This window comes from Scatophagus argus, chromosome 11 (assembly GCF_020382885.2).
Source record: "Scatophagus argus isolate fScaArg1 chromosome 11, fScaArg1.pri, whole genome shotgun sequence".
Taxonomy (NCBI): Eukaryota; Metazoa; Chordata; class Actinopteri; family Scatophagidae; genus Scatophagus; species Scatophagus argus.
The window spans coordinates 5,710,346-5,736,892 of record NC_058503.1 but is presented as its reverse complement, the minus strand read 5'-3'; the positions used below and the strand labels follow the sequence as shown (position 1 = coordinate 5,736,892).

The window sequence follows — 26,547 nt, the reverse complement described above, 5'->3', positions numbered from 1 at the left end:
TTTTGTAACTGGTCCAGCAGATCACCTTGGCTGGCAGCCACAACATGGCTACAGCAGCTGCAGAGTAATACTTCGGACCAGCTCTGACTGCCAAAGTTATGTCCATCTAAGTATGTATACATGGGGCCCAACTTTAAAAACAAGTTTGGGAAGTTTCCTTTAAGTTTGGGAAAAACATGCTTCACTGACAACTTCCTCATTAAAACGTTAGTTGTTAATTGTGTCTGCTCAGTGCTGAGTAGGTAGTGTACGGCGATTTCTTACGCAGTCAATTAAATTACACACGGTGGTGCAGTGGTTAGTGCTGTTGCTTCACAGCAAAAGGGTTCCAGGTTTGAATCCCGGTCTGGGATCTTCTGTGTGTAGTTTGCATGCTCTCCCTGTGCCTGTGTGGGTTTTCTCCAGGTACTCCCGCTTCCTCCCACAGTCCTAAAAACATGCATGTTAACTGGCTACTCTACCCTACCACTGACTGTGTGTACCCCATCTGTTGCCTGTAGTGACTTGGGATAGGCTCCAGATTGTCTCAGTCACTAACACTCCTACCTGCAATGTATGAGCTTATTTTTCTCTTATTCATACAATATCCAGATGCAGCAAGTGCTTTGGAGCAACAGAATTACCAAAAGCAGTCCCTCAGGGCTCTGACACTTTTTGTCCTGTGGCCTGAAGGTCTCTCTGTGCTGCTGGTAACTGTTAGAAGGTTTGGTCTAGTTTTGAGCCTTTGGTGAAAATGGCCTGTATTCATCCAGTTCGGTTCACATCATCTCAGAGCTGAGGAGGTCTGTGTTATGTAGGTTAATACCCAATGCAGTGAGACAGCTTATTCAGACAAAACACACCTCTGACTGTGTGTCTGTCTGCTGGCCCGTCCGTCTCCGTCTGCAAGTCAATTGCTGTCGTTTTTTTATGCTTGATTGTCATACACTCTCTTGCTGAATACACTTTTCTGTACCCACCACTGTTTGTATCAGTGACTATGAAATATTTACTGACCCACCAAAAGGTTGGGATTAATAATGTTTTGTATCATCCTTTCAAACACACATAAACTAGTCTCCATCTCCAACGGCAGCTAGTATGTCATTAAAGGAGGTCATTGTTGCTGATTAATTAATGAGCTTTTTTTTGTTCATGGTAAACTGGGATTAGCATATTCATAAGGGCAGACATCTTTCAGACAGCTTTGAGCGAATCTGGCGGGTCTGTTTTCTCACTGCGTTCTTGTTTGTGCCCATACATAACCTCGTTTGTTGACCGAAGTCCTCCTCCATTAACTCCCATGATCCTCCATGTCACAGACACAGATATCGAAACACAGGAGACACACACACACACACACACACATATGGCCCCATTTTCACACTTGAGAGAGCACGCCCCCCGGATTACAGACTAAATTGGTCAGGGTTACAAACTGATTACCATGTCGTGGTACATCTTTATTCTCATACTTAATAAACAATGAGTGACTATTTTGCACACAATGCCGCCTACTTCCATCCCAAACTGAATGAAACTGTAGAAACATGTTACATGTTGAGTGTCACTTCAGGAAATTTAGCCAGTAAAGTAAATGTATTAAATATAAAGTAAATACAAGTTACAGTTTCTCCAGCTTTTTTGTTTTCTGTGTGAGCTGTGGGAGGAGGAGACTCCAGGTAGAAATGTACCGTAAAAAAAAGAGACGATATACAAAAATGAATTTTGGTAAAAGTTCAGCCTCCTGCCTGTGTCTTTGCACATTCCCCATAAGTCACAGCTCCACTAGCTCATTGTGCTCTTCATCCAATCACAACGTATCTTACTTCAATTTATCCAATCACTTGTGAGATGTCAAAATTAAGAAGTGTACCCCCTCTCTGCTTTCACTTTTGCAGCAAACCTCCACCCCTTCACCACCTCAGACATGGATCCCATCTCCACTCAAACCCTCTGATCAGAAGTTTGTCCCAACATCGAGCTCCATTTCTCATCGCCATCCTTCTCTCAGAGAGTGAGAATGGATCATAAGCATCTCAAGGTCAAAAGTGTCAATATAAAATTAATTTTTATTTAAACCTCTACCAGCAGCAGTGACAGTTTGAACCACGTGGATGACTTGGCTCAAAAACAACAACAGAGTTGAGATGCAGCTCTACAAAGCAAAAAATCCATTGAGAGGGATTATTGTGGTAACACTTTGTTTAGAACTCCAAATAGGTGCTTTAGATGAGTTAAGGTGATTGTCTAAGATGTGTTAGAAATTGAATTTTCCCTCAACACACTGGGATAGAGAAAATATTTAAATAATGTGCAGTGACTTGTATCTTTGTATGTTTTGGGCTGTTTTTATGGCAATTAAAGCATCATTATGTTCTTGTCCAGTTAATGATGCAGAGATGTTGGCCACTGGCAGCCTGATGGGACAGTAAAAGGCCAAGTTTGAGTGACTTATTTTTCTCCATCCCAACTCCTCCCCGTCTCTCATCTCACCTGATCACTGAGCTGCATTTCGGCCTTATTAGTAACGTCCATCTAACTTTCTCTGACCTGTTATTTCAATCTCTGGCCACACAAAGACATACACACACTATTTACACTCACACACATTCATATACTTGCACACACGGACACACACACACACACACACACACACACACACTTGTACACACGCAGAGTGACACACTCTCCTACTCACCAGCAATTTGTTGCCCGTGACATCACATTGTGTGTTAAAACCACACTGGCACCGGGCTGCAGCTTCGTTAACTTTCCTCTTTAATGAGCACTTTAATTGAGCTGTCTAGCAGGCCACCTGTCGGCCTGCAGACTCATTACCATACTAATGGACTGGGATTGTTGCTGCTCTGACAGCTCAGACTACATGGCCATAACAGGCGGGGGGTGTGGGGGGGTGGGGGACAAGTAGGAAAAGAGGACTGAAGGCCACAGTGGAAGAGAGGGATTAGCAGGGAACAGCAGAAGGAGTGAAAATTGCAAAGAGCAGAACGGGATTTGGTTTGGATCATTTTAAATAATACAAATATTATTTGCAACAAATGTATATAAACATCTTCACCTCCCTCTGTGCCATAGAGCCCCATTGTTGTCCGAAATGTTAAAAACACATTAATAGCTGTTGTACTGAGTGACATGTTGCTAACCTGAGCTCACGCAATGTGGTTTATTTTTGATTTGATTGTAGCTTGTTTTTGATCCCAAATGTTAATATCAAATAACTTTATCTCAAAAGAGAGAAGGAGGAGAGGATGAGAGAAGGAGAAACACACAGTTCGCAGCTTGAGGGAAACAGATGCAAATAACAACAGAAAGTAAGGAAATAAACTTTACAGTTTGCTGTATTCTCGTTGTGCAGAACAAACATGAACGACATGTACTTGGGTTACAAGATATATTGTGTCTGAAACCAATCCAGAGAAAACTGACGATGGTGAGGCATGAGGGCTGAACCTGTCTGAACAGAGCACTACTTAAAAGTTAAGGAGAATAAGTGAGTTTTAGGTTTGGATGTAAAAGCCATAGAGTCAGACTGTCTGATAGGAAAAGGTAGTTAAACTCACGCAGTTATCAAAAGTTACTGATTTGATTAAAGTGGTGTCTTTTATCATACATTTTTATCGTAATATTGGAGCAGGAAATTACATGGCATCCAGTCTTTCACCTCAAGTGTAGTGTAGGCCTCAAGTGTAGACAAGCATAGGCCTCTAAATGTGTGGTTTGACAAGGATCATCTGCCTTTATCAACACATACAGCTGAGTATCATCGGCGTTGCCATGAAAAATAATTCCAGATCTGAGTGTGATTTGGACAAGAAGTGAAATATGTGTAAAGATTCAGGAAATGACTTGATAACAAATTACTCATTATTAAGTATTTCCCCAATGTTTCTTAATGGGAGACTGATGATGAGTTTCTAGAGAACAGACTGGGTTATCCAATATTTAATGATTTTTTTTAAAATTTTTGATAAGGAAGTAATCAGAAAGCATTAAGATTACATTACATTTTTTATTTGAATACATTAGTAATTTTAAAATTTGCCATATATTTTGTGTCCACTAGCTGATTACATTTCAAAGCATTCTGACCCAACATCTAATCTATTACTTACAAAACAATTACAAATTACAAAACATGGAGCAATACGGACCATGCAAGTTTTGGTCAAATCACAGCAATACAGTAAAATTCACTCAGTATTCAAAAGACATGCCAATGAGTGAAAGTTGGATCTCACTCCTGCCTGTTACACGGGAAAACATCCATCCAGATCCAGATGGACTAATTAAGAGGGGCGTACTATACATTAGTGATGCTGTGATGCAAACAGACTGTGTTTACCTACGTAGAAGACCTGTGAGTGACCAGTTTTTGTACTCCAGTGCATGGTGCTGGCAGGATACCAGACACTGGGTCATGCACAGCTGACGTGTTCACTGTTGCTGGTTGACATGAACACCACCGAGACACAGGAGTTCAGTGAGCATCCAGTGTGTTGCAGTGTTGGTTTAGCACTGAATACTGACGGAAGAAAGTGTACTTTCTTTGAGCTTTTGGAGCCATTTGATGACTAGTCATGACAAATATTGGGTGGTCCCTTATTGCAACAACACGTGCGCACAAAATGAGTCAGCATCACTTTGTTCATTTATAAATACAATGATGGAAATCCCAGTCCTTGTTAATTCAGCACTCTTGAAGCTCATTGCATTTAGTCTTTAATTAATGACCATTCTTGTGGATTACTTGTAAATTATCATTCTGTATGTAAAAAAAACCCACAAAACTTCCAACAGAGTGAAACTCCGAGGACAAACGTCTCTGTATGTGTGTGCGTTGTTCAGTGTCTTGATGTGCACTAATGTGACAGGGGAAAGCTGGCATGAGGTGATCTCAGCACAATGGAGGAAAAGGCACCACACTGGGCCTACTTTGCTCTTTTCCAGGCTCATATAGCAGAGACAACAAGCTGAGTGAAAGTCAGCTCCAACAGAGGCTGTGTCAGGTCTTCAGGAAAAGGAAGCACTAATTCAAGTCAAAATGAGTTTTTAATGTGTCCTCAGAAATCCTACAGAAACGGCTGAGTGACATCATTCTTTAAAGATGGGATCAAATGTATATCTGCTGGTAAGAAGATTAGCTTATGCTGTTATTGGTGTTGAGCCTACTAACTAGTGTCTGACATTTGATTTGTTACTACATCTAATTATCAAGCTTAATTTGTTTTGATTTCGGGAATCCAGGGACTCTATTCCAGTCAGCAAGACGGCATAAAAAGATGAAGGCGACAGAAAAGCTGTAGAAGCTGAATGAAAAAGGAGGCAAAATAGGGTGATTATAGTGAAAGGTGGCCATCGGGATGATGGACAGACTGAGAAGAAGAGAGGTGGGGGTATGGCCGTGGTAGTGGAGCAATATGCATTCAAGGATCCAGTGAATACACCCCAACTCTACAAAGCCACATGCTAATGACGACCACCATTTAATGTGTCAAATACACAATTCCCTTCGTTCCTCCCTCTTTCTTTCCCTCTCCTTCGCAGGGATAATTGCTCCGTCCCCTCTTTTTTGACAGAGTGGCTGTTGGTCTGAATTAAAGCCCATATTGTGACGTCCGTGTCCAACCTGCTACTCCCAAAGCAGGAGCATATGCACATGGATCTGCAAACAGACACCCACACAGCGCTAAACAAGCCCTAGACCGCCTTGTACATGTCGATGTACGTATTAATAGATGTAAACTTGAAAATTATGTCTCAAATGTGGTTCCATCCACCTTTGACTTTTTCAGATCATTTTCTCAAATATCACCGGACACAATGAAATGCCAAAAACTATAAGAAAATCTGTGTGTCTACCGTCGTTTCTTCAGTTTAGGTTTGCACAAAACATCATCTGCCGGGGTTGCTTTGACTAACATACGTCAAATAAAATACTGCAGGAATATTAGACTCTGGCTAGATAGTCAGTAATCACTTTTTTATGATTTAACATAGAGGTTGTAAGTATGTCAATGAAAAAAACTTTATTGCTTTTTATATCTAACAAAATTATCAATAACAGGTGGAATGAGCTCTGTAGAACAGTTTTAAACCGTTTTATGAAGGAAACCAGCTAAGGTTTTGTCAAACAGCATGTGCTTAAGAGAGTAAAACACAGAGAAAGTACACATTAAGGTTTCAGGGAAGCTCTGCTGTTAGGAGAATGTTTCTGGTTGTGGAAAAGCTATCTTGATAAAGAAAGAAGCCCAAAATGAAGAACAAAAAGATGGGTTTTGGACTTCCCTCCTGGGCCAAGCATACGCAGATGCCAACAACACAGACTCTGTTTTATGTGTTACTGTCCTGCTGCTTCCCTTTTTACTCACACAGAAGGCCCCCCACGGCCAGCACTAGAAGAGCCAGCAGCCCCTTGCTGAGTTTAACAAGGTGTCCAGTGAGTGTGTCTGTGTATGTTTGTGTGTGTGTGTGTATGTGCATTTCAGGGGGGTGAGGATGATCTGAGGAAGGGTCACTCCCGGGCTGCACTCTGGAAGAGGCCACACTTTCTTGGCTTTATGTCACAGCAGAACAGTCTGAGCTCTGCTGACCACCTGCCTCCTGATCAGTGGGCAGAACCAAATGCACAACACACAAGAGGCCTGAATGGGCTGCAATTTGTGGGAGGGAGCACTTCTAATGACCCTTTTAATCTGTAATTTGTAGGAACTTGTGTTACCATGTTTGGGAAAGTGATTTTGGTTTATGTTTAGTCTTGTGAGGACTTGTGGGAATTGACAGGTTTCACCTTAAGAAGGTCGGGACATTTTTGGCAATGTGAGGAACTTTTAAGAAAGTAATGACATACTGGAAAGAAGACAAAGAAGTGATTTTGTCTACTGTTCTACTTCTAAGAACTTATTTTACTCTCATCCCGAGAGTTTGGGCATGTTTGGACACTGATGACAACTTGAGATAATTTTTAGAAAGCACATGTTTTTCAATAGTGAGGACTTTGTAAAATGTCCCCTCTTGTGAAAGTGTTCTCATTGTCTGACATCACTTCACAAAGTTTTCTGAATATGTGCTCTTGGTCTCGTGTTCTCTTGCAGTTATGTGGACAAATTTTCATTTTAGCCTATGATGACTAGTATGGAAATATCTAAAATAACACAAAATAACACAAAGATAAGACCTACACAAAATAATTTCCAAAATTATTGCACAGACTGAAGTTATTGGGAGGACAGAAATTGAGTATTAGCCTCAGAAAAAGGACATCGTGAAAAGTGACATTGTGAGAATTGAATTTCCCTCTGGATGAATAAAGTATCTATCTATCTATCTATCTAGGACATTTTTGGAATGTGGATAACATGCTGGTGCAGCGATTATCACTGTTGCTGAGCATGTAAATGCATCCAGTGGATCCATGCAGGCTAAAGCCTTCACTGCAGAATCCTGGACTGTTGATCCAGAGCCACTTTCTACAGAGTTCTGGACTAATTAAAGCTGAGCTAACAACCTTAATGCTTGTTTCTGTTTTATCACCTGAACTGTGTTTCTGACACTTTAGCAAATAGTGCTAATGTCATAATGGGGCCCGAATGAAGGGTGTATGCACAGGAAGGAAAACATTTTGGAATTCAGCCAGACAGCATATTGTGCCAGCAGTGTTTTCACTTCAAGTAGAAAAGCCAAAGAAAAATGGTTGGAATGAAACACTGCAATGTGTGCAGGGTGTTGCTGTCATTCAGAAAGAGAGAAAGGACCTAATTACATTCATTCTAATACTGTAACTAAGTATCTTATTTGCAGCTGTAATTGGTGTATTGGTGTTTGTATTTAAGGCAGTAAATTTACTTTTACTTAAATTAATACTAAAGAAATTATACAAATCCTGATGTCCATCGCAGACAAAAACTCAACAAAGTTAACAGCATCAGTAATGGTATTAAATAAAAAAATATATACATTAATACATCTGTTTGAATCAAGCTGGATGCAAATAAAATTGTGCGAAGGGAAAGCAGTCCATGAATTAAATTTGCGGTGTTCAAGGGAATGTGGCAGTCACAGCAAGGATGACAGAATAAAATATATGATCTGTCAAGTGCAACCAAGCTTACATAGTGACCACTGCTGGAGTTCAGAAAGTTCCTTGTCACGAATTGTATGACTTGTCATGCAAATTCCGATTAGATACAATAAGCAGTACCTCATCTGAGCTGCAGATTCATACTGAGAAAGACTTGGTGTTCTGGACTACTTGAACTGACAGCAGGGGAGAAATAACATATTGTATACCGTGTCTTATCCCATAGTGGAAAATAGTATCTAAAATATTCTTAACTGTTTTTAACTGTTTCAGATAGCTTTCCCCTGTGCAAACACTGTGAGGCAGCACTGTGGTACCCTCTACTGACAGGCTGCCACTAGTGCAGCCGAGCGTGTGGTCCCTATGATATACGTCCGCTTGCCTTCTTGTGTGGGTGTGGGTGCGTGTGAAAGCAGCATGTACCTCATCTTCCCTGCATGCCTTTCCCTTTCTCTAGCGTGCTCTTGACTCAGAGCTGGGCCTAATCCTCTGATCAGCATGCCAGGAGAGGACCTGGGGCGGGGGGCCCTGATGGGACCGGTGGAGGACAGGGGCCTGAGGTGACGCCTGGTTCCAGCCACTTTCTCAGATTGTCTCAGCCACATGCAGTGCGGCCTCAGTTCTTTGTTGACCAAGGTATAAGGAGACCCCCACCCCCACCTCCACCCATCTGCTCTCTGTCCATCCTCCTTCCATGACTCTCCCTTCCACTGAGTTGACAGCATGGAACAGAAATGACAAGTAAGGGTGACAAAGCTGCACACTGAAATAAAGAATAATCACATTTTATTACATTTTCTCTTTGGACAATGGACTGATCTCCAAAAAGACAGAATGTAATCATAAATGAGGAGAAGAAATTACTTGAATTCCGCTTTCCCTCGTTCGACGTGTCAGGTTCAAGTTATTAGCAGACAAAGACCAGGGTGAATAGAGTGTCTTGAGAGTCCAGGGGACTGAGGGGAGTTGCTTGGCATACAAACAATTAGCACTCGTCCCTGCATAGCTTGCAGTGGCCCCCAAATCCCCACATTTGTCCAGACAAATTGACTGGACCCGGGGTCTTGTTTGTCTAGCTCTGCTGGCCTGCTGGAGAGGGCTTGAGGGCAGCAGGGAATGCCCCCTCCAAAGAGCACAACTCATGGGAACAGAGCAAATAATGTGTGCTGGTCAGAAAATGAGCCTTCCGACACTTTTCAAAACCCGTTGGTGAAATATATTAATTAATTCTGTGCCTGATCAAGAATCTAACCATTGCTTAGACTGTGGTTTGGTTGTACGACCCAGAAACTTAATGCAGTGCTTAACCACTGCACCACTGTGCCACCCTACAGGAGAACACATTTCATTTAAAAAGGTGAGTATAGGAAGTGAGCAAGAATACAAAATTGTAGATATATGGACAATCAAGAGTGTTTTTAATATTACAGTCTGCAGGAAACTAGATTTGAGTTGGCTGTCACTAACTGCAGAGCTGAATGGTAATATGTTGTTGGTATGTTGGGATGTTACGGTGAGGTAATTAATGAAGAGCTAGAAGAAAAGAACATGCTTTCTTTAAATGATGGAGGGACTAGATTGGATGTTGTTCCAGTCATGGCGACGGGGACAGCTGTGGTGACTGTCATGGCACTTACTTTGGAAGTGAATGCCTTTTTGAATGCCTTTTTTCCAGTCAAAGTTTCAACCGAGGATTTCACATGACGCTCCAAATATCTGTTGTCATATTGTTTAGTATCATCACTCAAGTCAGAAACAATCCTGTGCTATAATCTACTTCTACAAATAGTATATTTATTATACAACTATGCAGAAATAGCAGGTTTAAGCTGCACAGCATTAAAATGCTCATTTAGAATTACAGCATCAGCATTATGTATTTAGCTTTTGACAAGTCCAGCTATTTCAAATGGAAATAAATGTATTTAAAACTGGCCTTCCATTTAAAAATATCTACTGTTTTACAGAAATTTGAGTACTGCAGTTAACATGTCTGCCGACTGTAGCAATTAATAAAATGACTAGAATTGCCAGATGTATCGATAATGAAAATTATCTTTATTTGCAAACCTTCTGTAGGTATCTGTTAATGAGCTTTTTTTTCTAACACTGATGGTATTACACCAAACTACACAAATAACAGCATTTTCTTCTCATCTTTCATCAGCAGAGGTCACTGCTCTCACTTTAGTGGACCAAACTCAAATAGATAGGGCCTGATAGTTAGTTAGTTAGTTAGTTAGTTAGTTAAATGGATGGATAGATAGATAGATAGATAGATAGATAGATAGATAGATAGATAGATAGATAGATAGATAGATAGATAGATAGATAGATAGATAGATAGATAGATAGATAGATACTTTATTCAAGCCGAGGGAAATTGGATAAGAAAACAAAAAAGTGCAATAGAAGACTGAACTAAATACTAACAATGGCCTGATAATTGTTCTGTTCATTTTACTAGTTGATGCAGTTTTGTTTTCACTGATTTTGTGCCACTGTTCTGTATTAAATATGAATTACCTTACTCCAAGTAGTCTCTGATGTGCCCACAGTGCTCTTGTCATGCTAAAAATGCTTTTCATTTCTACATGGTCATCACCTGCCACTAACTTTGGAGGAGCTGGGAACTTGGTCCCAGCTCATCAAATATCAGAGACAAACAACACTTTACATTTGGAGGTAAGCAAAATAATAATGGCAGTACACAGATGCAGTGTTTGGAAGTAGGCCTAAATCGATGTTTATCTCGGCCTACATCTCTTAACCCTTACTCCTGCTTTCTTGTAGTTAATTATTTCATGTGTCTTTACAGCACATGTTCTCTTTCAACTACTACTACTACAGAAAGTGACCACGAGACAAAACAGGCAAATAACTTCGTAACAACTTTATGTGGCAATATGTGGAACAAAGTAAGCAGCTGGAAATGGTAAAAACAGTGAGTGTGCATCTGTATGTCACATATACACAGTATCATCTCTACTGCTTAGAATGAATAGAATGAGTGCTTTCATCATATGGTGTTTTATGGACAGCGTGTACATGTGTATATGTATATTTACTCCAAATGGACAACAATGTCTGTTCGAGAAAAAGAAAGAACTTGGTGTGTTTTAAACTTATAGCACAGAAAAATGAGCTTTGTCAAGAAATGGGTACATTGTCAGGATCAGTTCATTGTTGTTTTTGATAGTGTCATGGATTCTTTGACTACAAGGAAAACATACATTATTGTCAGCAGGATTCAAAGGTTTAGACAACTATTGGTGATGCTTTATTGGATAAAAAATAGCCTGTGTGCATCAGTTATGACTGCTTCCTGCCAGACCATTGTGAAAAACATCTCATCTGTGAAGCTAAGCAGAGTTAGGCTGGGGAATATCACTTACTTTTTTCTTCTGTCCTTTCATCACCAGAGTGATTCCTTGTTTAATGCAGACACGGCAGCACTGACAACATGAACAACGCATTCAGATGTGGATGATGCAAAACGACATATGGATCAACAAGTAAAATAATAATAATACATTTAAAAAACAAATACATAAATGTAATACATTCATATATGTGCACATATACATAAATAAATATCCATATCAAATGGGAAATAAACATATCTTTAATTCTTACATTTGTATGAATCAAACATTCATTATTGAGAAACTTTTTTTCATTATCAGTCAGTCACAGCCAGTTACATATAAGCACCTAACAGTATATGAAACAATTAAACACCTTAAATCCACCATATGGGATGAGGAGCAGCCTGCTCTTCCATATGGTACACAGTCATGTAAAAGATATTGTATCTCACGTAATAAAATGCAGGACAGACACTGGATTGAGTTGTTTTAAGGTAAAAGGAGCAGCATGAAAACACAGGATATCTCCATAGTAAAGCACAAACATGGTCATTTGCACAATGATTTCATTGTCCTCATGTTCTCAGGAGTCCCAGCAGTCAGTCCAGTCCAGATATCAAAACATGCAGTTACCATCATTGATGGCCATTTTCAGCAGTTTTTGTGAGACCACACCAAGTTGTGGTCAAAATTTTACACACATTTGTCAAAGACCTTGATGTAATGGCAGAAAGGGAATTTCAACTACTTCTGCATCTGCTCACTTTCTCTGACAGATTTATTTGAAAATGTACTGATTCTCAAAAACAGAAATATAGCATCTTACAGCACTGTATGTCATAAACAATGGGAGCACTGAAAATTCAATAGCATTCACCTTTCTGAGATTGCCTTTTAACATAAGTGGTTAGGATTTGCTACTGTTGTGTCTGTGTAGCGCTTGTTTGACCTCAGACATTAGACTGAGCCACAAACATGACAATGGGAAATTCCAAAGACTCAGTGCAAACAATTGTCTAGAGAAACACCTCAAGAGTACACAGGGTGCCGTGGTTTAGCATTTTTGGACCAGAGGAACCTTTTCACAGTTCTACAAACCCCGTTTGTATTAGGTGCTTTCAGACCAAACAGCTCCGGACACTCTGAGAGGAACCGCCCACTGTGCAGAGAACTATACTTCCAAAGGCATTTTTTTCCTGTTTGCATTCACCCCACCAAAAGGAACATGGAAGGGAACTAAACTGTCTGCAATGGTATAGCAATATAGCTTGTGTGGCACATCATTTATCCACATTGTCCTTTTTTTGTTTTATTGAACTGCCATTAGCAGCTGTTGTTTACACAGCCAATGTTATTAAAAACAGCAGTTGACAGCATTGCTTGTGTGTTCATTTGACTTCTGTCACTCAAGCTTCTGCTTTCCTGCTCTCCTTCCTGAAAACTGAAGTTTCTAAGCTTTATCAGTAATGTTTTGTCTGAAAACATTTTTCCCCAACCATTTTGGTCTGAAAAAAAATTTACATCATTTTAATCTCAGTACTACTAGAACACATTTCTAAAGATGTAAAGTTAGAATATATGTAGCAACTCAGATAATAACTGAAAATAAATACTCTGCCTAAATCATCTGTTCAACATGAAGACATTTTCTGTCAGCATGTTTTGTGTGTATTTCTGTATGAAAAACATTCACAAAATTAAAAAAAAAAAAAAAAAAAAAAAAAAAGCAAAATTTTAAAGAAGGTTTAAGCTAAGTTTTAAATTTCAGGCTAAGATTACACCCATATACAGCAAGAAAGAAAGTGTATTTTATATTGAAATAGCAGAAATGTAATGTCATAAAAATTGTAGAAAAAAAAAATCTTAATTGCCAACATTTATTTTATTACATATCCACTATTTTACATCTGTTATACATTTAATCATTAAGTCAGCACTGGTCTTCCATTGTTCAGCTGCTTCACTATGTATTCCTTGCACTAGTGGTAGGTGTTGATCCAGTGCTCGTTGTGGAGGTGGTGCCACTGGTGGTCGTTGTGACAAACGGGGGCGTCGTGGTGGTGGGGGTCGTCGTTGTGGTGGTGGTTGTAGCAGTAGTCGCGGTCGTCACAGCAGTCACAGCTGTCGTGGTGGTTGTCGTGGTAGTTGTGGTTGTCAAGACTGTGGCAGGTGAAGTGGTGACAGTTGTTGTAGAAGCAGTAGTCCCAGGTATCTCTACGTCTACTCCGTCGTAGGGCACTTCAGGTATTTCTTGAAATCCCCAGAAGTCATTAAATCCTGAATCATAATCAGGTTCCACGGTTGTGGTTATGTCCGTGTCAGTTACTGGGCTTTCTGTTGGCTGAGTTGTCTGTGCTGTCGTCTGTGGCGTTTCTGGATCAAATGGTTCAGTAGGAGTATCATCAAAGCCCCACAAGTCAAATACATCTGGGTCATCTACAGATCTCCTAACATGATGCCTTCCAACTTTTTTAGGCAACAAAAGGGAACAAGCTGCAAGCATTGTGTACATCTTCCCAGTCGAGTCAACACAAACCAGTTCAAAGCCAGAATCCTGTGAACATCAACAATGTTAGCGTTTACATAAAGTTAAAGTTCATAGTATTTTAACTTGTTTTGACCTCGACTTACCCTGTCTGCTATGTCTGAAATCACCACAAATAATGCACTGCGGGTTCTCAGTTGTCTTACAGAGAATCCATTGTTAGTCAGAAAGCCTGCAAAAAAAAAAAAAAGAAAAAAAAAAAGACATCACTTCATAATTGTGGTCCAAGCACTTAAATAGCTCTGATAAATTAAAATAATTCCTGCAGAACACCATTTTTGCAGAAATTCTGAACAGCTCCCCTGTCTCGTGGTCTACTGAACTCGGCATTGCATCGATTGTTTTGATCAGGGTTTGACTGGCTGATGTTTGCAGCTCATTTTCTTAGCCCTACTATACCCCAGCTTTTACTCTGAAGTTCTTTGGGTTGCATGCCTGAACAGGACGTATATAAAGCAGAGTTGCATTAATCTACCTTAATGTTATTGTTACAAGTCCTTACCAAGCTCTTTCACTTTCTTAAGTTTTGTTTCACGTGGCAGTTTCACAGTCATACGTGTTGTTCCACAAGTCACCAATGGTGCTCGTGGTGACATCTCTGGATTCTCACAGACGGCCATCCCCGTCATGTTCTCCTGCAGCATACGGTCGAAATAATGCAGCGTTAATGAGTAGAGAACAGATCCATCTCCAGTCTGGGAATTTAAAAAAAGAATAATAATAATTATTATTTATAGGAAGCATGTAAATAAGCCATCTGTTCAACTGCATTTATTTCCAGAGCTAAGGGTCGTTTTGTGGTCAGTTTATTGGCAAGTAAAAAGAAATTCCAGCCATGACACCAAATTCTGTTTGAAGTACTTGAACATGACTGGTCAAGAGCAGAAGCACCTCCACTTCCACAAGAAGGGCCATGGCCTGTAACATAAGCCCATTTCTGACATTCACCTCTTTACATAAATGTGCGGGTAAATTCAAGCATTAGCCTTTAAAAGATTTTCCCCGAGAAGTCAGTGAAATCTGACCAGGGCAGACCAAGCAACATTTCTGTAAACTAGTTTGAATTGAATGTTCTCACATTACCATAAATTCTACAACAGCATGATTTTCAGCACAAACAGAAGTTATTGAATATATGCACAAAGAAAAACGTTTAGTTAAATAACCCTGTTGTAAGTTGCTGAGGAACTCCACTTGTTGTAGGTCAAGCAACTTTGTACAACTACAAGTCTTAGAGCCATTTTAAATACACAGGCTCCTACTACAGATGTCAATCTTTTAACAACAATTCATGATTTTTTTTTAAAAAAAGGGCAAGATCTTAAACTTCTTTTAGTTTTAGCACACTCTGAATAATACATTTTGGTCTCCTGGGGACTATTTTCAGCAGAGGATTAAAACACATTTGGTGTCCTAGTAAATTTTTCACATTTGTTGTCGACTGTCTATTTGCTGGCAGCAACAATGAACTGACCATTTTCAGCAGGCTGTAATACACATATTTTTATGTGTGCAGTTCCAACAAAAATGTGTTATATATGCTTTGTGAAACTTGAATGATTCTCTTAAACAGATTAATCACAAGTGTGAGCAAAGGTTTGCAGGTTCAGGGTTGATTTTTACTTGAGTAAAAATTTTAACCTACTTATTTATATACGTACAAAGAAATAAATATCGTACCTGTATTGCTGTGTGGCAGCCAGTATGGAGCTTCACCAGCAACCACCACCTTTCAATATGACTGGAACTGTGACACCGGTCAGAGAGTGACAACAACCGTGTCCCATCTGTGGAAAAACATGTGGTGAAACTTCAAGTGTCTGACAGTTGTAACCATGCTCCAAAGCCAAAAAGCTGTTGGTGAATGAAGCAAACACACCTGCAAGACGCAGATTTGAGTATCGAATAAGTGAAATGCGCAGGGAAAGTGTTCCATTACTGCAGCGATACAGTAGCTGGCTGAAATACGACTTCTCTGACCCTTTTCCACTTCCTGGAAAAAGAAGAAAAAAACAAAAATAAAGAAATGTTGCCACGGGTTAAAAGGAAAGTCGACATTCTGGGAAATGCTGTTATTTGTTTTCTAGTCAAGCGTTAGATCAGAACAACATTTACCAACATCTTGTCATGGGAAAGATGGCACATCTAATGATGAAGAGGAAATTAACAGCGAGACGATGACTCCGACCACCATGAGCTACACGGCTTTTAGGGATTCTGTCAGGTGATGTGTGTGCTTTTTTCCTGACGTGTTACCTGTTCTGGGCACTGGCTTTTATTCATGGAGCCTTAATTCTTTACTCAAATTATTCACCTTTCAAATGGATGTTGGTTAAGCCATTAATTAGTTTGAAGGATGAGCCAGTAAATACACCATACAGACTAAAGTGTCCAGACACACCTCTGTATGGGGCTGCTTTTCAGGGAGGTGGGCTGGGCCCCTTACTTCCAGTGAAGCTTAACTAGAAAAGTATATATTTTAATTTGTAATATACAAAGTAAAAGCTAAATTTTGCACCGAGGTCTGACGTTATGAGTGGAATGGAATGAAAACATGGCGTTAGGACACTTATTTTACTTGAAAAACAATATTGCCTCTTATTGGAACACTATTAGTTAAGGTTCACAAACAATTTTAAATGCCTCCTCAACCCTAACAAATTCAGACAGAGAACAAAGACAAAGACAGAGAACATGTGTAAGCACTGGGTCTTCACCTTGGAAAAAGTTCCAAACGGGCACCAAGAAAGTGCGGTCGCTCCTGTGTTCCAGAGCCGCAGCAAACAGCTCCTCGCCGCCGTTATAAAGCTCATCCTGGCCGTCCAAACGTCCGGGTGCATAGCGGTGGCCCTCTGCGCTGTTGTGCCGGGCTAGTGCTAATCCGATCCAAACCCAGGCCATCAGTACAGACGCCATGGCAGCGCTCCGGTTCGCTCAGCTTGTCTAAGCAGCCGCCCAAATGAACCAAAGCTCCCGACTGGGAAACTGCAGCCACCGCACAGCTGCGTCTTTAAATATGGTTAATTAGAGTGAAACCTGCGCAGGTGCGTGGTCACGTGGAAATTAACCATGGTAAGATTGACTGAAAATAGTGTCCACGTTCATCAAGGAATCATGAATGTCACCCAGTGCAGCTGCATTGAGAGTCAAAGTGGAAAAGGCACACATACGGAACAAACGGTGGTTGGTGACAGACAGCGGTATGGTTACCTATGGGCGTGTATGTCACTTTTTATTTCACACCTTTTAACCCGCTGGATTTCTATGCTACAGTTCTCACATTTTATACAAAGTAGACACATTTATGTGCTGTCCAGAAACAGACAGTAACACTGTGTCCTGTGCTCAAATCATTTCACTTATTTTAGGAGAAGTAGCAATACCACAAATGTAACTGTGGTCTTGCGTAAAAACGCAAGTAAAAGACCTGCATTTTGCAATTTATCTAAGTAAAAGTAGAGGGGAACTGGCATCAAAATATAGTTAAAATATCAAAGGAAATAGCAGGCCTACTTACCAAATAAATGTAAAAAGGACAAAGTTTCCTTCTGAATTGTTGTGGAGTAAAAATATGAAGTTACAGAAGTTATAGTTGAATACATTTATTTACTTGGCCTACTTTCCACCAATGCCAGTCAAGTGGTGACATACCCTGTACAGACCAGGAAATACTGATCATATGAGTGCTACGGGGAAAAAAACAGCTGCATTACACTGACATTTTATTTCATTGTGAAATGGTTGAGATCACACTTACAATTTTGAAGTCTAACAAACACATTCATTCCATCTGCATGTAAATTGTATTCCTGACTCAATGTTTCAAGCCTGTTGTGTTTGTAAAAGCCTTAAGTCTTTATTCAAACTGCCTGACATGTCTTAAAAACACGTTAATTTGAATTTTTTTTATCATGAACATCAAGTTTCTTTTCTGTACATCAAAATAAGGTAAGCATTTCAGCTTGCCAGTTTGGTTAATTGTGACTTAACAAATATTTGTTTTTGTTTTCAATGATGATAATGGACATATTTTATGTCCTTTTTGCTGAGATTTTAAGAGGAAGTTGAACAGTTTGAATATGTGCTCCTCTTATGCTACAAGAGTCCTCTGTGTTGTCTCTGGTTATAAAGCAACAGGAATAAAAACTTAGACAAAGGAAACACAAAAGAAAACAAACAGTGTATCTGAGCTGTTTTCACTGTGTACCGTTAGCTTTGTCCTGTTTTAGATAAATAAATCCTCAAATACTCTTTGTAACGACTTTATAGAGAGAAGTGTAGTATGCCGTCTGAGAATACCAGGTGCTTTCAGTTTCTCATCAGCAGAGGGCGCTCTTACTTCTTTAGTCAGTAGTGGAAAAAATAGCCCATATAAACTCTTTCTATATTTCATACCATTCTTATATTTTACAGATTTTTTATTTAGTCTATTTAATTTCAATTCAATGGATATTATATTTAGATGTGATGTATACATATACATCACATATAAATATATTTATTGCTATTTTCATATTATACTTTATACTTAAAAAAATAAATAAATAAATAAGAATTTCCCTTCGGGGATAAATAAAGGAATTCTGATTCTGATTCTGATTAAAGTTATTTGTTTTCACACTAAGCATGGTTATGATTATTGTGCAAACGTGCAAAGCCAAATATATAGATATAAATATATTTCAAATAAACATTTTCTACCCTTGCCTACATTTCAGTCCATGAGATCAATAAAGTTTTAACGTTCTTAACTTAATATAATTTCCATGTAATTTATAATAAATCCAATAAATATAGACGTTTTAGTTTATTATCAGCTTGTACATATTTATTTTCACGAAAGGACTTTACACTGTACACCGTATAGTCACTGCTAAAATATCCCTTGTAACATCCACTGTCATTCACTGTGCTAAGAAAAAAGCAAAACATGAAAAAGTCCAACCGGGGTGAATTTAGACAGGGGTTCTATATTGATTCAGAAGTATTATCCACAAGTTTGTGGTCTGTAAAAGTATTGTCAGAAGTGGGATTCGAACCCACGCCTCCATTCGGAGACCAGAAGTCCCATGTACAGGAAGGTTTACCACCTTGAGTCTGGCGCCTTAGACCGCTCGGCCATCCTGACAACTACGACAATCGTGTGGCTAGAAGGCTGTTTGACTGCTGTTACTAATTGGTTACATACCTATTTGTTATATCTTTTTCTTTTTAAGGAAAAGAAACAGGCCTGGCCTGGATTGTTATGTGACTTGACGTAAGTTAGAAGAGTAGTGTCTCAGACTGTGATATTACTGCATTAGTTTTTAGTTTAGTGAAGTGATCGTGTACTTTTAACACCAACGAGGCAAAATACAGAATATAGCCACCCCGAGGAAAATAGAAAAGAAAGTATCATTTCACCAATATGCACTGTCCGAAGGACTGCTGTATTATGGCAAATATAAAACGATTGACTGCTGCCTATGATGTCGCTTACGGCCATACCACCTTGAATATGCCCGATCTCGTCCGATCTCGGAAGCTAAGCAAGGTCGGGCCTGGTTAGTACTTGGATGGGAGACCGCCTGGGAATACCAGGTGCTGTAAGTTTTTCTTACATGGATGGCCTGCTGTGTTTGACTACTTTATTAATCACAATCGGTAACCGCAGCGTCACCGCGGACAAATCACACACGAATGACAACAAAACAACAGAACATTACTTAGTTAAGCAGTTAGATGACATTGCTGACATTTCTTGTGCCCTCAGTGTGCTTTGGTTTGTTATGGGGAGATAAAGCCTTGCTGTATGAGTCCATGTAGTTACAAAACATACACAACATTTCCCCTATTCATTCAAACTTGCATTTGTGTTGAAAGTATTTGCTCTGAAGGATAATTAGGTTACGCTATATGCTATCTTATCCTTAAGAGGGTCTTAATGTTAGAGTTTCTTTAATTATTATTCGTGAAATTATCCTTCTGCTCACAGCGAGTGACAAAACATGTTGTCAGAAGTGGGATTCGAACCCACGCCTCCATTCGGAGACCAGAAAGCCCAGTTCACTGGAAGGATAGACCTTGAGTCTGGCGCCTTAGACCACTCGGCCATCCTGACAACGGTACAAACGCAATCGAAACACTGAACTAAGTACACGCTACTCAACAGTTATTGTTTCTGTTTTTAGGTGTTAATGTCATCGTTTTTCCTCATTCCTTTCAAATTCTTGGGAATCCTTTCGTCGAGCTTAAATTAATACGTTATACTCAAAGGTTCGCCTGCTCAGACGTTAACAGAACATACATCATTAAACATATACATCCACCAGGGGCGCTATAGAGCTATTTTGTTATTACTTCCGGTGGTCGTACACGTGACTCCCCGCCCATCTTACTACATAACCACCAGCAGTCATGCTTATGAAACAAAATCTTTCGAAGTGATTTCGCTTTACGGATTTCAACAGTGCACCGTTCGCAGACAGACTGAGAAAGCACATTTGTGTTAGAAATGTCCATTTACAGGAATGCCGTTTGGTTTGTGAAGGGACTCCAGGAGTATACGAAGTAAGTGGAGAACCATTGCTACTGAAAACTTGCGTCTTTAGGTAGTCATATCTTGTAGTTTTATGGTCTGCACAGCATTTACCTAATCTAATCCTCCTTATGTAGTCTTAACCTTGAGAAGTGTCTTTAGACTGTTACTGGTTAACAAGCGGTGGTTACACAATGCTGCTGTTGTGCTGCAGCTAGTTTATAAAATGTCAAAAATACCAGAGATGTCCACTCCCAGCGCTCAAGTGGCATGTTTATGTTGTTAGCTTTATGTGACTAACGGTCCACATCATAATATTATTTTTTTTTATCTTTATTTACTTAGATGTTTAGCATACTGTAGATATTACATAGAAAAAGCAGCAAAATGTCACTTTTGAGAAGCAAGAGGCAGTCAGTGTTTGACTGATCAGTGACTGTAATGATCACTCCAGTAGGAAGAACTATTGCTGTCCACGAATAGTTGATTATTCCACAAATTTTTCCATCACCATCAATTTTTATATTTTCTTTTATGCACTTTAATGAAGACGGACCTGCAGTTGTCTTCAGGAGGAAACAGCTTTTGTTGAACACAAATTCATGCTGTGTGAATCAAAGGCCCTCTTATAACATAATTCTATCACCAAGCTTTTCCTTCGCTCTTAATTTCTGTAAAATCAAAGTAGAGTATATACTTTTAGTTCAGAAAATGCTTTGTTATTAGACAAATCACTGTATAGTCCCTTAACTGTAAACAGTTTTCATCTTCACTGTTTTGCAAACAGCTTAGTTGGCCTTTATTTGCACATGTAAGATTAAGAATGAAATATACATCAGCGCTGTTGAGGGCAAATGGCTGAAAAGCAGTTTTTCACAGTTTTAAATCTGTGTCGCCACATCTGATTACATAAATCACTGATGGATGCTCCCGTGTATATAATGTGTTGCTCTTAATTTAACAGGAGTGGATATGAAGCTGCAGCAAAGCATTTTGCTCCTGCAGACCTGGATGTAAACCTGAGTGGGAGGTCCTTCATGATAACAGGTGCCAACAGTGGGATAGGAAAAGCCACAGCACTGGAAATAGCCAACAGAGGTGTGTACAGAGACCACAGAAGGAGAACTGTAGGAGCTACAAGGTGTGGCGCCGACATACGTGTGTCACATGGCGTTAATGTATGAACCAGGAAGCCACCTCTGGTCCTTTGCACCAGCCTCTTTACTTCCATATGTTGGACCATCTGTTATAACGTGTTGAGAAAACAAAATTTTAACCTATTTTATGTTTTCATAGTTTATGTTTGATTAACATGTTTTGCGTGTTATTGTTCCCAGCCGTTGTACTCCTCATATTTCTGCTGTCTTGTGTCATTTGACTGTAAAAGTTTGCCATTAAGCCTTGATGCACTGACATCCTGTCAGTGCAGCCCGTTTCTGACAACAGTTACAAGGGGAGGTCGTATGGGTAATGTGATGGAAGTTACGCTAGCTTGTCTGTTGATGCGGTTTATTTTTGCTTCTGCAGGAGGAACCGTTCACATGGTCTGTCGAAACAAGGTGCGAGGAGACGCAGCTAAAGATGAAATCGTGGAACGGAGTAAAAATCATGTAAGAAATGTGTTGCGTGTCTGTCTGTTCTAGAGGAGAGATCACCACCCTGTTGCTCTTTCTGCGAGTGAAACCTCAGGAAGGGGGGGGGGGGCATTTTTCCTTATCTAAGTCAAAGGTCAAAGGATACAGGGTGTCATATGTTGTACTGGTTGCGAAGCACACGAAGACAAACTTGTGATTTGGGGCTGTATGTAAAAACTTAACTGACTGGACAGTTGTAACACATTACATTATTGATGGTTTGGGTCAAAACAACTTACAGTGGTTTAATACAACCAAAGATGTAAGAGCAGAGCAACATCAGTACAAACAGTACAGCTAGCTCTTTGACAGTTTTCATTGATAATAGTTTCCCATGTTATATTTATCTCACAGGACTGCTTATACTGTATTTTAAGACATTGAATGGATATGCCTCGGAATCATTTCATTTTAGTGTTATTGAATATTTGTGCTAAAACTGAATATACTGAGGGATTACAGTAAACAGTACGTCAATAAGATGTCACACTCAGTTCTGGGAACTTGTACTGGCCATCCATCACATGTTTTGATCTTACATGAAAAAAAAAAATAATAGATTCATCGAGAATATGATGTGCATAAAGTCCTCTTTAAAGCAATTATTCATTTTTCCTGTGTATTCCCAGAATGTTCACGTCCACGTCGTTGACATGTCCAGTGCGAGACAGGTGTGGGAGTTCGCCCAAAGCTTCTCACAAAACAACACTGTACATGTACTGGTAGGTGGTGTGTCGATATGTTTCAGCTCATCTCTAATGAACACTCTGTTCTGTGTTGTAACCGAATCGCTTGTTCACCAGGTTAACAATGCAGGCTGCATGGTGAACCAGAGAGAGGTAACCGAGGAGGGGCTGGAGAAGAACTTTGCCACAAATACACTCGGTAACATGTTTTAGATACTGGTTCTAACCCAGCTGCTGACTTTAGGGACAGAGTCCACAACAGTACGTCACTTTGACAGATGTAAATACGTTTCCCTAAAATGGACATCAACGCTTTTTATGCTAGCATAAACAAAAACTTTGTGCTACATTTCAGTCAGAGATGTCAGATCAGAGACATATTGATGACACCAGACAATAACTTGCTCTTCTAATCTTTCTTGCCTATTTAACAAATTAAGCCCCATCTCAGTAATTACTGTCTTAACAAAAGCTGTGTGCAAGCACTTAACCTAAACAAAGTATGGTATAAATGTGAGGAAATAAAAGTTTAAATCATGCAATATAAGGTTAAATAATGAGAAGAGAGGATCAAAAGTATGACCCGGAATTGTTTTGTTTTTCGTGCAGATAAATGATGCTGAACTGCTTTCTGTGCTTCGCTTTATTTTCAGGCACATACATCCTCACCACAGCATTGATACCTGCGCTGAAGAATGTTGAAGACTCAAGAGTGGTGGGTTAAATTTTGACTAAAGAAAACACTCATCGTATCAAAAATAATGACAGAGAATTAAGTTTCGAAAAGTAAATGAATGCATATTTGCTTCTGCCTGCTTCCAGGTCACTGTGTCGTCGGGCGGCATGCTCACTCAGAAGCTGAACGTGGACGACCTCCAGTTTGAGAAGGGGACGTTTGACGGCACCATGGCTTACGCTCAGAACAAAGTAAGGTAGACCGACATACAACTGCCGTACAGCAGAGAGCTGACGCGTATCCACATTTTGTTGAGGAGTTTCTGTGTTGTCTTTTCATTAGAGACAGCAGGTGATTCTGACAGAGAGATGGTCGTCTCAGCACAAAGAGATTCACTTCTCCTCCATGCACCCTGGCTGGGCCGACACACCAGGTAAGCAAAATACAAGAAAAAATCTGTCAGAACTAGTTTTTCACTACGCTGCAGTTTCAAGGTGACTTCAGTCTGGTCAGCTAGATGGATCAGTCACCTAAGTGAGATTCAGGGTACACGGAGTGAATTATGTCTGCTTTTGGCAAATGTTTAGATGATGAAATTTTTGGAAAATTGTAGAAAGTACCCACAATAAATGCTGTAGTATCTCTACATGAGCTAGAATGCAACTTTACTGGGCAATAAAGCAGTGTAGGAAGGTTTATCTGACTGTAGAGTACAATATCAGGACAGGTGCAGTAGACAGTCTGACAAACTGAAAGAAGTCAAATCACATCAAGGTGATGACGTTCAGTACGTGTTAAACAGCCAGAGGAAATGGGAGTTCTTCAGACACGTGAAACATGTAGATGTTTCCATTCAGCACTGCAGGGAGGAAAGGGAGGAAACACTTTGAGATTTCAGTCTCAAAGTGCAGTGTGGTGCAAATGGGTTGTATTTGTGCTACTCGCATTATCAAAAGATTGAAAATGTTCATAAGTCTTCTTTTCAAATCTTTTGGTGGCAGTTTAGCAGGCCTTTTTGTAAACAGGGCTGAATATCCATATCATAATAAGTTCTAATTCATCAGATCAGTTCTAATTATTGAACACATTCCAGTTACAGTGAAACAATCTTAGTGTTTTGTACTTTGTACTCTGAGCAGTAAGCCTAAGCAGCATGTCCTGTTTTCACTATACAGTAGAACTTGTGCATTATACCCTCTGAGTGCATGTTGCTTCTGTGGTTTGCAGTTTACTTTTTTCCTCTCTCTGTAGCTGTCCAGACGTCCATGCCTTCGTTCCACTCCAAGATGCAGTCCAAACTGAGGACGGAGGCCATGGGGGCTGACACTGTGGTGTGGCTCGCTGTGTCTGCAGCCGCCATAAAGCAACCAAGTGGACTCTTCTTCCAGGGTCAGAAACAAATCACATTCAGTCTTTCCAGAACTTTTCAAAACCTGTTTGTCAGTGTTCTGCAATCAGTACAGACTTTTTCTGTTGTGCACATTTCAAAAGTCAGGCAGGTGTAAAAAAATACTGTAAACTAAGAATGCTGTCAAAAATCTAAATAATAATTGTTTATTTTCATCAATTTACAAAATGCAAAGTGAGTGAACAAAAGAAAAGATGACATCAAATTAATATTTGGCGTGACCACTCTTTGCCTTCAAAACAGCATCAATTCTTCTGGGTACACAAAGTCAGGGATGTTATAGGATTTTAATCAGGTGTATGATCAACCAGGTATACCAGACAGGCACTAATGATTATCAATTTTACATGTAGGTTGAAAGACAGTCATTAAATTAAACAGAAATAGCTGTGTGGGAAGCTTAAAACTGGGTGAGGAACAGCCACACTCTGCTACCATGATGCTACCTACATACATCATGGCAAGACTGTTGAAGCCCAACCTGTGTTGTTTGGTTCTGATGGAACCTTAAATTTCTCACCGTTAGTGTGTCAGAAGCAGGCTTACACATTATGCAAGACCCGACACCAACCATGTAGATTGGTGAATGCTTCCTGTAAAGGGAGTGCAGTGACATAATTATGAGTTATTCAGGATTTGGCGGCGATAACTCGTTCTTTTTAAGATTTCAATCAATCCTGATTTCTGTAATCAGCTCCCTGATAGTTACATAACATGTTTTCGAGCTTGACTGTCTCCCTCGTAGTCTCATATTTTCGTATATTTTCTTTCAGATCGTAAAGCGGTGGCGACACACCTGCCGCTGGCCTCCACCAGGTCCACCCCACAGGAGGAGGAGAAGCTTCTGACTGCACTGGAGGAGTTCGCCCTCAAGTTCAAACCTTAACATCTGTATAAACACTTTTTAAAACAATGCACTACTCAATAATTATTCATGTTTACATAATTCTTCTTTGAGCCATTTTTTTTTCTCACTGATGCTTGATAGAATATGACATTTTAAAAAAAACACTCAACATTTAGTGAAGTTTTAAAAGGATAGAAGAAGTTTGTCCAGTTGTTGAAGCTTTTACACACCAGGTTCACAACTAAACCTATACTAACCTAATATAAAATGTTGAATGCTGTATTAATTAAGTCTATGGGGAGAAATGTGTCTTTGATGTTTTAAATTACTTTTAAAATCTAAAATCTAAAAAAAATACTTTTAAAAAAGATTCAGGTTTTCAAATTAAATTTTTGTATACATTTTTCTTCCTCACCTGCATCCATGTGTTTCACATCTGGAAAGTACGTATGCAGATATATAATATAATTCAGTAAAATGGCCAGATTATATGCACTTGGAATAGAAAATGTAGTTTTCACTTTCATGTTTAATGTTAATATATTATCATCCTGAAGTCAAATTAGTTTACCTCAGGCCATTCAATAGCTGGGCTCACTGCCCGGTGCTGACTACTCAAGTAGCAAAAACTAAATTAATGAAAATAATCATGGTTTATGGGATCTCTCAATACCAAACTTAAGCTCGATCCAACTGTTCAAATGTGAGGTTTTGATTTCTGCAGCTCACAGCTGCAGATCTACAAGAATGATTTTGATCTGATAAACAAGACAACACAACAAGAGA

At 39.6% G+C, this 26,547-nt stretch overlaps 2 protein-coding genes and 3 non-coding genes across 5 annotated transcripts; 2 read left to right on the top strand and 3 right to left on the bottom strand.

Moving 5' to 3' along the window:
• Positions 1–13,313: 13,313 nt before the first annotated feature.
• On the bottom strand, positions 13,314–16,994 carry LOC124067376. Its single transcript, XM_046404686.1, has 6 exons — positions 16,711–16,994; positions 15,873–15,986; positions 15,674–15,780; positions 14,496–14,688; positions 14,080–14,165; positions 13,314–14,002 (listed from the first exon to the last, which is right to left on the bottom strand). Exons 1-6 carry the CDS (start codon positions 16,907–16,909, stop codon positions 13,412–13,414), a joined length of 1,290 nt encoding a protein of 429 aa, XP_046260642.1. The 5' UTR covers positions 16,910–16,994; the 3' UTR covers positions 13,314–13,411.
• Positions 16,995–19,011: 2,017 nt separating this feature from the next.
• trnal-caa lies at positions 19,012–19,121 on the bottom strand. Its single transcript has 2 exons — positions 19,084–19,121; positions 19,012–19,057 (listed from the first exon to the last, which is right to left on the bottom strand). It is a non-coding gene; the product is annotated as a tRNA-Leu (tRNA).
• Positions 19,122–19,466: 345 nt separating this feature from the next.
• Positions 19,467–19,585, top strand: LOC124067689. Its single transcript, XR_006844796.1, has one exon. It is a non-coding gene; the product is annotated as a 5S ribosomal RNA (ribosomal RNA).
• Positions 19,586–19,984: 399 nt separating this feature from the next.
• trnal-caa lies at positions 19,985–20,093 on the bottom strand. The gene is made up of 2 exons: positions 20,056–20,093; positions 19,985–20,030 (listed from the first exon to the last, which is right to left on the bottom strand). It is a non-coding gene; the product is annotated as a tRNA-Leu (tRNA).
• Positions 20,094–20,337: 244 nt separating this feature from the next.
• dhrs12 (dehydrogenase/reductase (SDR family) member 12) lies at positions 20,338–25,827 on the top strand. Its single transcript, XM_046403805.1, has 10 exons — positions 20,338–20,542; positions 21,475–21,608; positions 22,038–22,120; positions 22,774–22,866; positions 22,948–23,029; positions 23,484–23,545; positions 23,653–23,757; positions 23,849–23,939; positions 24,758–24,895; positions 25,688–25,827. The coding sequence occupies exons 1-10, from the start codon at positions 20,487–20,489 to the stop codon at positions 25,798–25,800; spliced, it is 957 nt and encodes a 318-aa protein (XP_046259761.1). The 5' UTR covers positions 20,338–20,486; the 3' UTR covers positions 25,801–25,827.
• The last annotated feature ends 720 nt before the right edge of the window (positions 25,828–26,547 follow it).